Source organism: Pelodiscus sinensis, chromosome 31 (assembly GCF_052426305.1).
Source record: "Pelodiscus sinensis isolate ZL-2025 chromosome 31, ASM5242630v1, whole genome shotgun sequence".
Classification (NCBI taxonomy): Eukaryota; Metazoa; Chordata; order Testudines; family Trionychidae; genus Pelodiscus; species Pelodiscus sinensis.
In genome coordinates, this window is record NC_143082.1 from 5,547,353 (window position 1) to 5,563,157 (window position 15,805).

Genomic DNA, 15,805 nt, shown 5'->3' on the forward strand with positions numbered 1-15,805 from the left:
TAGACAGAATTCTACACACATCTTGAGGTTTCATTTCTTTTAGACAACGCCTTCAGGCAAATGTTTTCCTGTGTCTTGGGGCTTGACTCTCAACTGTCACTTAGAGCAGGGATTCCCAACCTTTTTCAGTCCCCGTACCCTCTTGGCTTTTAGTAACCTTCCTGTACCCCCTATTCAATAGGAAAGGAAATAAATTCTAGACTCTAGAATCCACAACTTTTTTCACTCACACGACTACTTTTGGAATATTTCAATTAAGGTAATCTAGTTATTTACCAAATATTCCCCGTATCCCCTTGACAAGCTTCTCGTACCCTCTGGGGGTACGCGTACCCCTGATTGAGAACCCCTGACTTAGAGCTTTGCACAGTCTGGGTAAAGTGGATGTAAAATTATACCAAATGAGAATTCCCCACTCACACCAGTGGCTGTGGGTTGTACCATTTTTTGCTCTAATATAAATAACTGCACAAGGAACAAGCCAATGCAAAATTGGGCTTCTAATGTTGTCGTAGGGTGTTCAGAGCTCTGACTGTTGACTGCCTGGCCCAGGTAAATGGGAATGGAGCATAAAAGATTTTTGCTCCAAAATTAGTGGTCCATTGTAGGTGGGTAGGTACAAAGCTGTTACATCTGACAGCTGTTCCATAGTCTCTGTATTTGCATTTTATTCATGTTTACAATTATAGAAAAGGCCTGTCCAAGGGTCCCAGGTTCTAGCTGGTGTAATGACTTCACTCACTATAGAACAAAATCCCCGTAGCACTGTAATAATTGTTCTTATACGAACTCAACCAACCAGACATCCACGGAGGAAGCCCCTCATTTCAAGGAGACTCCAAACAGGGAAGCCAGCAATCAGACAGCATGTTCTCAGACTCTATTTCTACAATTAAAAACCTGCAGACTTCAGCTCCGAGGAGAATGCAATTCAAAGGCACAGCATTCAGGAAACCAATCCCCAAGTGGGATTAAAATCCCAAATAAATCCATCTTTCACTGTGTGAGAGATTCATACATCGAAAGCCCATTCAGTTAAGTCCCCTTGAACAATGAAAGGAGGATTGTGGTCTGGCAGAACACTGCCCACCAGGGCTCTGCTAGGGGCTCCTCCCCCTCTGGGTCAGTGGGCGGCCACTTCACCCCAGTACAGGGATGTACACACGGATTGTTCCCCCCAGGTAACAATTATTTACACTAAGCTTGATAGTAAATAAAAGTAATTGTATTAAATACAAACAGTAGGATTTAAGTGGTTGCAAGTGGTTTCATCAAGGTGTCTTAGCACTGGAAATACCCTTAATGGCTTTCGTTTGCATATTTAAAACCATAAATCATTCCATACTCCATATATCTAACTTTACATACAAGAAGTGGTACATCCAAAAGACAAGATACAGGTCATCCTTGCTGTAAATCCAAGATACCTTCCAATAAACTTGGACTTATAGTGAAACAACTTAAAGCAGGGAATTTTTTTACTGTGGCTGACTTTCATTTATGCAAATTGGGGGGGCCGGGGCGCAACTTAAAAGCGAGGAATGGGAGGACTTATAACGCATTCATGTCAATGACTTTAGTGCGGAAGGGATGTATATCAGGGTGACTTACCGTGGGGATGTCCTGTATACAGATCCAGCGTATTGTGACATTAAAATTGATAGGTTACTTAAGCCATTTTGTCCAAAGCATCTTCAAGTTATGCATATTTGTATCAATAAGACAATTTCGTAAAGCACGGTGGGAAGGAACCATTACAACCACCTGCCTCCTGCACAAGGGAGTCCTGTCTTACTAGCTGTACTTGTCTGTACAGAGCTCCCTAGCGCAGGCAGCCTTCTTATTTGACTTCTGTTTCTCCGCCACACTCACAGTTTTTCTCCGGTAGTGGGCACATGATAGAGCCTAGTCTGTATCCTTAGCAAGATCTTCCATGGTGTACGGTTCCTCCAGGAGCTGCCACACCAACAGATGTTCCATGAATTGTGATTTCCTCAGTCATGTGTAGGTATGGTTTTGGAATAGCCCCTCTTCTGCATATTGTCTCTTGACTCCCAATCCCAATGTTAAACTTCCCCAGATTGACCAGTCCTTTTCGGCACCTATGGGAAGCCATTTGGCAACATCAGTCTATGTGCTGATGTCCTTGTCCAGTGTTTCAAGCCAGGCACGTCACATTTCCAGTCGTGCAACCACTGGTGATTTTTTAAAAGTGTGTTCTGTTGCAGGGAGGAAGCTTTTCTATGGTTTCATGTGGCTAACTGCCCTCTCACTGAGCGACTGGTTTTTAACTACTGATGTAGAGAACATCATCTTTAGTGTATCAGGCCCATAAGTGGGGATGGGGGGATGCGAAGGGTGCAAAAGCACCCCCCATGGCCAAGTAAGTATGTGCTGGCCGGTCAGGAGCAGTGCGCTGCCTGAGTCTCCCTCCCCCATGCTCTGGTGGGCCAGGGGAAGACTGGGTCTGATTTTCCTGCTTATTTGGGAGACCATTGGGAGTGCATTCACACCCTTCTGGTCCTCATTTACAAAAAAAATCACCCTCCACACACAGAAATTTCTGCACATGAGCCTGTGTAAATATTAGGGGTGTAAATAGTGTAGTAGATTAACCAAGTAACCAATAAGCAAAAGCTTATAGGTTAGTGCTATAGACTACACGCATTTCCCCTCTTACCCCACCAGTAAATTTTTTAGCAGGCTGGCCAGCAGCCCGGCTCAATAGTGGCTTGTGACGGGACCTACCCCCGCTGTGGCTCTGCATTTAAAGTGTTATTAGCAACTAGCAGGTAGGTGGGCAAGCAGCTCAGCTGAGCTCAGCTCAGTTCCATCTCATGCTCGGTCCAGGAGCTCAGACATACTGCTCTCCCCCGCCCCCCTCGGACATCACCCCACCCACCATTGCTGCTATCAGAGGCAGCAACACGGGGCAACAGGCACCCAGTCCGTGAGGGAAGCTGGTTTTTACACTGGCTCCCCTCATGGACCAGCTCCCAGCTGGCACCCCATGCTGCTGGCTCTGATTAAGAGGCAGCAGCATGGAATGACAGGGGGTCCTCGGGAGTGGGGACAGGTTGCACTGGCTGCCAACCCCGCCTCCAAGGACTATAGAAGAGTCTAGTAACTGATAAGAATTCATGAGGTTACTCAACTTTTCAATTAACTGATGTTTTACATCCCTAGTATATACATCACTCCTCAGATATTTTTCCATACATAAATCTCACAAAGGTTATGATGACCAGTGTGACACAGACTTTCAGTAGAGACCTTTTGGGGATCCCTAGACCCCTACATTTCCCAGTGTCCTACTGCCAGTTGGCATCCAGGAGTTCTTGTGTCTGAGCAATAACTTCCTGAGCAAAATCTACACTGTAACAAGGCCCTGCTGGCTGCACTGTTGGTTTTAGTCTAGGTCATAGAATCATAGAATACTAGGACTGGAAGGGACCTCGAGAGGTCATCGAGTCCAGTCCCCTGCCCTCATGGCAGGACCAAATACTGTCTAGACCATCCTTGATAGACATTTATCTAACCTCCTCTTAAATATCTCCAGAGATGGGGATTCCACAACCTCCCTGGGCAATTTATTCCGGTGTTTGACCCCCCTGACAGTTAGGAACTTTTTCCTAATGTCCAACCTAAACCTCTCTTGCTGCAGTTTAAGCCCATTGCTTCTTGTTCTATCCTCAGAGGCCAAGATGAACACGTTTTCTCCCTCCTCCTTACGGCACCCTTTTAGATACCTGAAAACTTCTATCATGTCCCCCCTCAATCTTCTCTTTTCTAAACTAAACAAACCTAATTCTTTCAGCCTTCTTTCATAGGTCATGTTCTCTAGACCTTTAATCATTCTTGTTGCTCTTCTCTGGACCCTCTCTAATTTCTCCACATCTTTCTTGAAATGTGGTGCCCAGAACTGGACACAATATTCCAACTGAGGCCTAACCAGCACAGAGTAGAGCGGAAGAATGACTTCTCGTGTCTTGCTCATAAAATACCTGTTAATGCATCCCAGAATCATGTTTGCTTTTTTTGCAACAGCATCACACTGCTGACTCATATTCAACTTGCGGTCCACTATAACCCCTAGGTCCCTTTCTGCCATACTCCTTTGTAGACAGTCTCTTCCCATTCTGTATGTGTGAAACTGATTGTTCCTTCCTAAGTGGAGCACTTTGCATTTGTCTTTATTAAACTTCATCCTGTTTACCACAGACCGTTTCTCCAATTTGTCCAAATCATTTTGAATTATGACCCTATCCTCCAAAGCAGTCGCAACCCCTCACAGCTTGGTATCATCTGCAAACTTAATAAGCGTACTTTCTATGCCAATAGCTCCTAGTGGTATATGTTGGGATTGGTCCTGCCTTGGGCAGAGGGACTGCACTTGTTGACCTCCTGAGGTCTATGTGCGTGTGTGCTTGCGTGCGTTCATGTGAAAAATCAAGAAATCTCAGATTTATCCTCCTTCAGCATTCTAAATAGAAGTTAAATGAAGCAGCATGACATTTCATTGCATATTGATAACATCTCCCATATGATGGCTTCTCTCTCTATTTTTTCAGTCTTATTTCGCATCTTCACTATAGGACATAAACTAGAGCCACTGCATAAGAACCTTATTACACAACTTGTGGTAAGTCACTTTCCTGTGAGCTTGTCAAAGTATTTGGTGTAGCAGTCTGACTGTGTAAACTACAATACTTTAACTACTAGATTGGACATTAGGACATTAGGAAAAACTTCCTACCTGTCAGGGTGGTTAAACACTGGAATAAATTGCCTAGGGAGGTTGTGGAAACTTCTTCATTGGAGATATGTAAGAGCAGATTAGATAGACCTCTATCAGGGATGACCTAGATGGTACTTGGTCCTCCTGTAAGGGCAGGGAACTGGACCTAATGACCTCTCAAGGGCCCTTCCAGTTCTAGTGTACTATGATTCTAACATAGCTATTTATATGCACAGTAGGAGAATGGGAGGGTAGGGCCAGGAGTAAAGCAAATTGATCACACAGAACCTTATTTGGTAAGTCTAGGGCATGCAAAGAATCATTCAGTCATTTACCAGGGAATTTCCAAGATTTTGGAGGGTGACTGCAGTTCTTACAGAAGGCTTCAAGATTCATGTGGGGAGCTCCTGCTTTGTAGCATTTGAGAAGATAATAGCACTGCATAGCGAGAGCTAGGCCAGTCTTTGGTAAGGTGGCTTCGTGAACCTGCAATGGGGAACAGTGCAGCCAGCAGGGCCTTCAGTGGGAACATTCAAACTATCTGAACACTTGGCTCTTTGGTGGAATTTCTAAACTGTCACTGAAGACATGAAGGTTTTTCTGCAGAGACCTGCTGGCTTCTTTACAGTCTGTTTTAAACCAAAACAGTAGAAACAACTGATTATTAAATGATCATTTATCATCGTTCCGTTTTTAGAATGGAAAAATCAAACCTATATAATAAAATCACTAAGAAAAATTCATAGTACTACTTTCATTAAAATCAAAACCCCTTTTCTTTTCCAGACCCCAGAGGGCAGCATGGTACGACAGAATCTCATCTCCTTTTTCATGTCAAGCATCACCAGTCAGTCATTCAATTTACCAGAAGAAAACAAGTAAGTTTCCATAAATGTCCCTATGTATATATTCACAAAACCTCATACAAATCAGGCACTGAAATGAGATGTGGTGAGGCATTTTCTAAGGCCAGGTTTATACTATATCTATAAATATACACACACACGTAAATAAGATAGCTGGAGTCTATGTAACCGAAGCTGAGCTTGGCACCATCTCCATAGAAGGAGATCAATGGGAGGAAACACTCCCATTGATTTCCCTAACTCCTCTCAAACTGAGGAGCACTGGTGTCCACCAGTGCATTCCTCAGTGTTTGATTTAGCTGGTCCTTACTAGACCTGCTAAATTGAACACCGGAAGATCAATTAAGAGGGCTATTTCCCTTCTACAACCACCGTCTGGGGCATGTCTATGCTAGGAAATTATTTTGAAATAACTAAATTCGACTTAAGAACTCCCAGTTTTACAAAACTGAAATAGGGTGTCCCCACTATGGGGAAGCCTTGAAGTTAATCTGAGGCAGGCTCTGTTAATGTGAATGTGTTACCTCGACTTAGAGCACCAGGAAGCACTGGGTAGTAATTAGGTTGAATTACTCTGGGAAGTAGTCATTTCAGAATAGCAGCACTGGAGAGTCCACACTACTGCTATTTCGAAATAAACATTATTCTCCAAGGAAAGCGTTAATACAGATTTTTAAATAAGTGGCTGGTTATTTCAAAATAACAAGTTTGGTAGAGGACACTCCGCTTACATATTCAACCTAAGGGGGTTATTTTGAAATAACAGCCTAGTATAGATCAAGGCTTAGTGACCAATATGATCTATAAGCAAATAAATTCCTTAGATATATTCAAATTGGGTGTGAACACATCAGTCATATTACTCTTGAGAGGTCTCTATCTTCAGGTCAGATAAACTGAGCTTAGTTACACACTAGGGGTGTGTCTAGACTACATGCCTCCTTCGACGGAGGCATGTAGATTAGCCAGATCGGAAGAGGGAAATGAAGCCGCGATTAAAATAATCGCGGCTTCATTTAAATTTAAATGGCTGCCCCGATCTGCCGATCAGCTGTTTGTCGGCAGATCGGGGGAGTCTGGACGCGATGCCCCGACAAAGAAGCCTTTCTTCATCGACACAGGTAAACCTGGTTTCACGAGGCTTACCTGTGTCGATGAAGAAAGGCTTCTTTGTCGGGGCATCGCGTCCAGACTCCCCCGATCTGCCGACAAACAGCTGATCGGCAGATCGGGGCAGCCATTTAAATTTAAATGAAGCCGCGATTATTTTAATCGCGGCTTCATTTCCCTCTTCCGATCTGGCTAATCTACATGCCTCCGTCGAAGGAGGCATGTAGTCTAGACACACCCCAGGACAGAAAAAAAAAAAGTACCGTGAGCAAAACCCACAGAATAATAAGGCTATCCCACTGAGACTAGCACAGCAGATAGCTATAATTTGACAGTACTCTGATGGGGGCCTATTCTTCCTCAAAGGATAAGAGTAACATTGGAGTCAGCCTGAGGCAGAGGGTCGAGAATATGGCTTTTATTGTGGGAACCTGGAATTGCCATAACACGAACAAAATTGAGGATTTAAATTTCCTGAAATGTGAGTCTAATCCCTTTCATTAGCACAACATTTTTTTATGATAGCATAAATGTGCTGACAATGTCTGTCTGCTATGTACATTGGACAAACGTCTCAGACACTTCGCCAAAGGATCAATGCCCACAAAACAGATATTAGACAGGATCACAAAGAAAAAACAGTTTTTTGCCATTTCAACCAGAAAGGACATTGTCTCAATGACCTGATTACTTGCATCCTGCTTCAAAGACCTTTTAACACCAGACTTGAAAGAGAATCCTCTGAACTATCTTTCATGCTTAAATTTGACACTTTACACGTAGGTCTTAACAAGGACGCTAATTACCTTACCCATTACAAAGATAGCTTCCCTAATTATCACCTCTAATATCATTAGCTCACAGACATTTATCTCCTCCCCTCATCCACCTTCTGTTCTGAAATTTGATTTGTCCTTTTCATATGTGTTCATTTTTTTGATTGCATCCTTTGGTATTTATGGTCGTGCCAATTTTCTTCCACAATTTGATCTAAGGAAGTGAGTCTGACCCACAAAAGCTCATCACCTAATAAACCATCTTGTTAGTCTTTAAAGTGCTACATAGTCCTGTTTTTTGTTTCAGCTAGACCAGACTAACACGGCTACATCTCTATTAATATAAAAAGTAGTGGCAGAACAAAGCGAGCGAGAGAGAGTTGTTAATAGTTGTTGGGTTGAGCTGCTACTGGGGCTGGAGGAGAGGGACTGCTTGCCCTGCTGCCTGAGTGAATTTCAAAACAACAGTGGCAAAGTGGGTGAACAGGGACTGGGAGATTGAGAGGCTCTTGCTTGGCTGCTGTGACCGAGCTAACAACAGTTTGCAAGTAGGGATTGGGGAAGCATTGAGGGAGCTCCTGACTGGCTGCAGGGACTGGGTAAGGACAGATTCTGGGGAGAGTCCAGGAAAATAGTGTCTTTGGGGGGGAGCCTGGGAGATTCACCCCTAAACCAGGGCTGAAATTACTTGAAGATTGAGCCCAGGCAGGTCTAGCAAAACTGCCAGAAACAACTAAAAGAGAGTCACCAGAACACAGGCACATGGAATCAGGGCGGGTGCTCATGAAGAGGTGGGTGCAAATCTTGTCACAGGCTGATTAAAAGGCCTTTATTTCATAGTTAATCTCTATACATAACAATTCCAGATCTTGCTTTTTAAATCTAGCAGACAATAAAATCTGCCAGCAGAAGCCATGCTGATTAGACCTGCGGGTTGGTATCCAAGTTCTGATCTGGATCTAAAGTTGTCAGGAGTTTGGATGTGGGATTGTGTTCTGGTCTTTCCTCTTATTCTGATAAATGGAAACATCCCCCCTCCCCCCACCCCGTGAATGTAATAAGCCCTCAGATATTGCTCATTTATAGGAAGTTTCAATGAAGTCATCCCAATTGCAGAGAAGACCGTTTGGATTCAATTAATTGCTCAGCCTTTGTTTTGCCACCTGAATCATTGCCTGAAGTAGTGAGAGCACCAGTCACTAGAGCCCTGCAAATCCACTTTGCATCCGTGGGTATCCGCATTCGCGGATATAGATGCAGAGATCTGCAGCTCATTTTTGCAGATACAGATGTGGATACAAATTTGCTATCCGCGGAGGGCTCTACCAATCAGGCCCTTGGTATTCATTCTTGCCCTTCTTTCCCCTTCTAGTCTGGGCACCTGGAAGATTGTGGCCTGGTATAATGACACTCCCCAGAAGAACTTCAGTGCACAATTTGAGGTTAAGGAATACGGTAAGAATTCCCACCATTGGTCAGCACCTGCTCTGTCCATTCCCACCAGAAATGTCCCCTTTCAGTCTCCTGCCTGTCACGACCCATAGAGAGACCCATGTGCTCAGAGCCAAACACATAAGCTCTGCAGCAGAAGGGGAACTTGGTGCAGTTGCACCCCACAGCACGACATATCCTTCCTGTACACAGCATGAGACGGGGGAGGTGCAGATGTGCGACCCACACATGAAGATCTTCAATCCCAAACATAGGGGGTGCTGCTTCACCTAGAGTGGAGTACCCACACGGGGCACGTCCCATAGCAACTCAGTTACTGCTCGGGTGTGTAACCATCTCTTCTGTTCTTTTACTTCTCCTTCTAACTCAGTTCTCTCTTCTCTCTTCCTAGTGTTGCCGAGCTTTGCAGTCACCTTGGAGCCCTCTGAGAAGTTTGTCTGCATCAACGATAACAAGGATCTTAAAGTTTCTATCAATGCAAGGTGGATCTGTGAGCTTGTGGAATGGGTCAAGGCATTATCCACCCACTTTTCTTCCTCGTAGCTTTTAGTGCATTGGTTACAAAAAGAAAAAACAAAACACGCTGGCAACCTCGGCTCCATGACATGTGGGTGCAGAGTCCTGCCCTTTCCTCAGGATCGCCTCCTTCTGATTACCAAGTAGCAACTCTTAAGAGTCTTCTTTACTTTCTCTGGGAGCCTGGTTGATCTTGCAATTCCCGTCTCTGCGTTATTCAGTCCCCTCCTCGCCCCTGCCTCTGGCAGATCAAAGTCTTAGCTCCCTGCTTGCTGCTAATGGGGGTCTATACAGGGGGCTTGTCTTCCACCCAGTTACAACCCACTTCACAAGCTGACTTCAGGAAGAGGCAGAAGCTGCCTGTCTTGCCTGAATGAACCCACCAAGCTGAAATGAGCCAAGACACCACACAGTGAGTACATGAGCTGCAAGCACAGCTCCCATTCCCCAGAACAGAGGCCTCTGCCACACGAATTCTCCTGCCATTGGCAGCAGCAATAGATCTGGCGTGCAGCATGGTGGGCTCAGGCTTTAAATGGAAATGTGATCCCATATGCATGCAGATGTGCTCACACACACACGCGCACACACACATGCGCACACACACACACACACTTTTTGTACTAAATTCATAAGTCAGTCAGTAACAATCCACGTGGGCATTAAGGGTACATCTAGATTACAGGGTTTTGTCGACAGAAGTGGACTTTTGTCGATAAAACTATACCTGCGTCTACACTACCGCTGAGTTCTGTCGACATAACGTTGACAGAACTCAGCAGTTTTGTCAACGCTGGTAAACCTCATTTTACGAGGCATAACACCTTCTGTCAACAGAGTTCTGCCGACAGAAGGTGTTATTGCCTGTAGGGTTGCGTCTAGACTACAGGGTTTTGTCGACAAATCAGCTTGCTTTGTCGACAGAACTGAATGTGTCTAGATGCTCTATGTCGACAGAAGTTTTGTCGACAGATACTGTCGACAAAACTTCTGTCGACAAAACCCTGTAGTCTAGACGTACCCATACTGTCGACAAAGCTTCTGTCAACAAAGAGCGTCTAGACTACAGCCAGTTCTGTCGACAAAGCAAGCCGCTTTGTCAACATAACAGTGTGGACGCAAAGGACAGTGTAGCTGCAATAATGCCTTCTATCGACAGAACTCTGTCGATAAAAGGTGTTATTCCTCATAGAATGAGATTTACATACGTTGACAAAACTGCTGAGTTCTGTCGACGTTATGTCAACGTAACTCAAAGGCAGTGTGGACACAGGTATAGTTTTGTTGACAAAAGTCCACTTTTGTCAACAAAACCCTGTAGTCTAGACACACCCCAAGTGTTCAATAAAACTTCCCAAAGTGAAATTTCTTATAATTAAAAGTTTTGAGACCCAGCTCAACCAACAAACCAACGCTGGGCGTGATGGTTCTTGTGCAGGTGCTTTTGCAGTTATTTCCACCTCCTCATCAGATGAAGTGGGTCTTACCCACAAAAGCTCACGCTGCTTCATATTTCTGTTTTTTACTGTTTAATTTGCTCCAGGGCTGGCCCACTTCAAACCAAGGGAAATGTGCATGTCCTGCTTCCGAACTTCCGGAAGTAAATGTCTTTGCCCTAATTCACAAGCCATCATACAGGTTCTCGGGAGGTTTTCTTGCATCTTTTCTTACTTGTCCTTTCCTCCGTCAGGGCCCTCAATGGAAAAGAATTGTACGGCACCGCTTTTGTCCTCTTTGGGGTGAAGGTGGATGATAGGAAGAAGAGCATCCCGCAATCACTTAAGAGAGTCCTGGTAATTCTCGGTTTAGGGAGGATTCCGGCATGCAAGAGGCCGTGGGAAAGCGATGGGCACAGGATGATAATGCAGCTGAGATTCTCTCCAGCAATATGCCACCTTTCTCACTGCCTCTTCTCTTGTAATATAAGTCAATGCCAGGTCCCTCTCATTCTCCCCTCCAAAAACAATTTCTAGACCAATCGGTCGGGGAGGATGAAGTTACATGATCTTAACTCCATCCCATACTCTCATCTCCAGGGAGTTCTGATGGATAAAGCACTCACCTTCTCTCCCTGGTCCCATTAGGCCACCTTGCTCAGCCAGCTATGGGGGCTGCTCACGATACGGTGCCCAGGAAGTAACCCATTGGCCCAGACTTCTTTGTTCTCAGTGCTGCTGGGGGTGACACATTCCAGCCCTGCAGAGCCATGTCACCCTTGCTCCAGGCAGCTCCCTCTGAAGTCACCGCAGCTGAGAAACTAAAGGGCACACTTGCCATAAGGCAGCACCATTGCTCCTGACATGCAGGTAGCCAAAGTGCTGCAGATGGCAGCACCTGGTTGGTCATGCAAAGCATCTCAAAAGCACCCTAGTGCAGAGATCCAGGGTTGGCTCTGTGCTTGGAGACATGGACTCTTCACAGTGCAGCAGGGTATTAATCATGAGGGTTGCAATCTGCTCCATAGTGTGCTCTTCTAAAGGCAGCCTTTTGGCTCCTGGTAAGATGGCAACCTTAGTGATGTGGGGAAAATTTGAGTGTTCTCCTTGGAGTTATGTGAAGTTGCAGGCCAGGTGCGTGTGTGGTGTATGTGTTTGTGTGTTGTTTGTTGTTAAGAAATCCTTCTCTTGTTCTAGATAATTGACGGGGCTGGAGAGGCAGTGCTAACCAAGGCAATGCTACAGGCTCAATTTCCCAACCTCAGTGAGCTCATTGGCCATTCTATCTACATCTCTGTGACAGTTCTAACAGATTCTGGTGAGCAGGCGTTTTGCTTCTGAACGCCAACGGTCTATCAGTCGCGTTTATGGTCGGGCTCCCATGCGACCCTGCAGGCCACATCTTGCTCTCACTTGCACTGGCATGAACCAAGCGTAACCCCACAGGCTTCATGTCACACGGACGTCGCCGAGATTGGACCCTGGCACTGCCTTGAGCTGGGGCTACCTGGCGGGGTGGGCCCTTTCAAAAGCGGTTGGGTGGGAGGGTTTGTTAATAGGGGCTTTGGATAACTGCATGTGGTAAATCAAAGTGAAGTTAATTTTGAAATGAAGGAATGCAGACAAATCGCTACTCCCATGACCAGGGTGCCCTTTGATCTCAGGGTTATAACTCCTTGCTGGGTCATTCTTTGGGTGGCATTTTACACAAGCAATTGGACTGCACTTGTGACACTGGGTGGGGGGTTGGGCCTGAAATTCATCTCTCAGCCTGCAGCCAGTGTGTAAAAACAGGAAGTCTGGCTCTTTAAAATATGTAGAGGAAAACGAAGGGGGCTGACTCTGCTCACAGTTAATCCAGTTTCTGTCTGAAGTAACTTCCATCAGTAGCAGTGCAGTTAAACTGGACTGACACCGGAGCAGCTGAGATCACAGTCTAGCCAGAAATCCATGTTTACGTCCCCTACTCTGTGGCTTCCTTTCGCAGGCACTGAGACAGTAGAAGAAACAAATATTAACATTGTGGCGTCTCCTCCATATGAGATCCACTTCACAAATACTCCCAAGTACTTCAAACCGGGGGTGCCTTTTGATCTCATGGTAATAACACGTCTGCCAGGACCTGGGTCTTCTTTGTGTTAACAGGAGAGAGAAGGATGGATTCTTATCTCATTTTCCCGGGCCTATACATTTGCTGTAATGCCAAGCAAGCCAGTGGAATTACTCCAGTTGAGTTTGGTGCCATTCTGCCAGTGCATCTGGAGAGCTGAGGCTCTTGGATACTAGTCTGGGCCACCATGAGCCATTGAGGAACACAGATGCAGTAGGGCAGTGGATCACACTGAGACCATATGCCAGTACCTCAGTTTTTTGTGACATGGACTCTAGACTCCATCACCCTAATACACAGGGCCGGCTTTAGGAAGTGTGGGGCCCAATTCGAACAGTTTCGATGGGGCCCCAGCAGCCAGAATTTTTTGTTGAGCAAAGAAAAAAAAAAACACCGCACACAAAAAAAGAGTCACGGCCCCTTTTACGTCCCCAGCTACAGGCAAAGTCCCACCTTCCCGCCAAACCCCGGGGCCAATTCCCCCTCCCACAGCACAGGGAAACCCTTGCATTTGACTCACCCCTCCCGTGGTGCAAGGCAGCCGCCACGCTCCTCCTCCAAGGTCGATGCCCCCTCCCACAGCACGCCCGGCATGCCAGCACACTTCCGGCTTTGGGGCATGGGGCCCTCTTGCTTTAGGGGCGAATTGGGCAAATCGGACTAAAGCCAGCCCTGCTAATACATCCTAATAACAGAACTCTGTATAGGATTTTTGCCTCCCATCGAGTTACGGACAAGCCCTACCCAGCCTGTGCTGGTGAGGAGATTAAGAAAGTGATGAAGGATAGGCAAGGACTGAGGGGTAGGAAGGTGTCCTACAAAGGGGAAATGTGGATATGGGAGACTTAGTGGTTGGTGGAAGCTGGGAAGGGTGAGGGATGAGGGTTGCTGGGAGGACATTGTAGTTGGGGATAGAAGAGTGTTGGAAGGGGATTGCAGAAAGCACGAAAGGAATCAGTGGAATTTTCATCCACGTTTCTATTTAACAGTGACACTGACCTGTTCAGGTAGAATACACCGCAGGGGTTTCTGTGCTTACTACGAGCTGCCTCATCTTCCTTGCTACCTCAGGTCTCCGTCACAAACCCTGATGGGTCCCCAGCTGCCCAAGTCCCATTAACGGTCAAAGTCAGAGGACTCCAGGATGCTACGCTGATTCACACTCTGGCAGATGGGACCGCGAAGTGGAATGTGAACCCAGCTGCGGATGCAACACAGTTACCCATCTCTGTGAGTAACCTTACCCTGGTGTGGGAGGCTGGGCTTGACAAACCCACCTGCTGGGTCATTCTTTGGGTGACATTTCACACAAGTAATTGGACTACAAGTGTGGCACTGGGTGGGGGATGGGGACTGAAATTCATCTCTCAACCTGCAGCCAGTGTGTAAAACAAGGCAACTAGGACTGCTACTGTAGGATAGGGTAAAACCTGCTGCTCTGTCTTCCCAGGCTGGATGCTGTGGAACTGAGCCAGCCCTTTTCAGCAGTGCAAGTCAGAAGCCACTAGGAACAGTGATTTTTGCAAAGGACATAAGGGGCGTGTCTAGACTACAGAGTTTTGTCGACAAAAGTCCACTTTTATCGACAAAACTATACCTGCATCTACACTGCGGCTGAGTTCTGTTGACATAACATCGACAGAACTCAGCAGTTTTGTTGACAGCTGTAATCCTCATTCTACGAGGAATAACGCCTTTTGTCAACAGAGTTCTGTCGACAGAAGGCATTATTGCATCTACACTGTCCTTTGCGTCTACACTCTCATGGCTTAGCGGCTTGCTTTGTCGACAGAACTGGATGTAGTCTAGATGCTCTTTGTCGACAAAAGCCTGTAGTCTTAGACGTACCCATGCTGTCTGAACATGCACCAACATGGAGGGCTGGCCAAGCGAGGGCTTAGCAATGGCCTACAGGGACCTAAGTCTCCTGTTGAAAACCAGCCCAGGTTGCTGGAAACTAGAAGTGACTACTACATAGGTGATCTGTTTGATCTGAAATGAGTTTGGTGGGTCTCAGTCCAGCTCTTAACAGTACAAGTGTGTTGTCTTTTGCTCATTACATGACAAATGTATCACAAAGGTCCCTCACAGGCGTAAGGGGCTCCATGTCATTGTGTGTGGCTTGCTTCTGAGAACATGGCCCCTTTAGTTAGGTACCTAAATGGCAACTGAACTCTTGGCTTTCTGGAAAAAGGTGAATTTCCAGGAGTCATCAAGTGGCAGTGGATAATGAATGCAGCAGTTGAGTGCCACCCCCACAAGGCCCTCTTCCTACCTCACTTGCTACCTTGAGTTAATGAACAGATGTTCTTGATTTTTTTCTTGAATTTATGGACCAATTTTTATTTAAGCATTTGGGACCAAATTCTGCCTCCATTAAACCTGTGTAAATCTGGAGCAACATCACTGCAGTTGTTCTGCATTTACACCAGAAAGGGTGTAAAGACCAAACTCAGTTTCAGATTTAGTTGACAACATTTCTCCCATCTCCGCACCTCTCTAAGGTGAAAACAGCCCTGGCGAACCTACCAGAGAACCAGCAGGTCTCTAAATCCATGGTGGCTGAAGCCTATCAGACACAAGAAGGATCTAAAAACTATCTCCATTTGCTGGTCTCAGCTACCCAGGTCAAACCTAGAGACAAGTTACTTGTGAGTTTCCACCTGAAAACCAGTAGCCCAGATGGTCTGAACCAGATTCAATACATTACTTACCTGGTGAGTGGTTTTGTTCTTGACTACCGAGAGCTTGTTAAATCACAGCATGGTGAGGAATAGCAGCATGACCTTTATGGATCACAT

At 45.8% G+C, this 15,805-nt stretch overlaps 1 protein-coding gene across 1 annotated transcript in view; it reads left to right on the forward strand.

Annotated features, from left to right (window-relative positions):
• LOC102449495 (A.superbus venom factor 1-like) overlaps positions 1-15,805 on the forward strand; it is a 73,788-nt gene that overhangs the window by 9,857 nt on the left and 48,126 nt on the right. Inside the window, exons 4-12 of the mRNA XM_025180411.3 lie at positions 4,572-4,642; positions 5,525-5,616; positions 8,863-8,945; positions 9,334-9,424; positions 11,149-11,251; positions 12,092-12,212; positions 12,882-12,994; positions 14,076-14,234; positions 15,509-15,721. Of these exons, the coding sequence (XP_025036196.3) occupies positions 4,572-4,642; positions 5,525-5,616; positions 8,863-8,945; positions 9,334-9,424; positions 11,149-11,251; positions 12,092-12,212; positions 12,882-12,994; positions 14,076-14,234; positions 15,509-15,721 (1,046 nt within the window). The remainder of the gene's footprint in view (positions 1-4,571; positions 4,643-5,524; positions 5,617-8,862; positions 8,946-9,333; positions 9,425-11,148; positions 11,252-12,091; positions 12,213-12,881; positions 12,995-14,075; positions 14,235-15,508; positions 15,722-15,805) is intronic.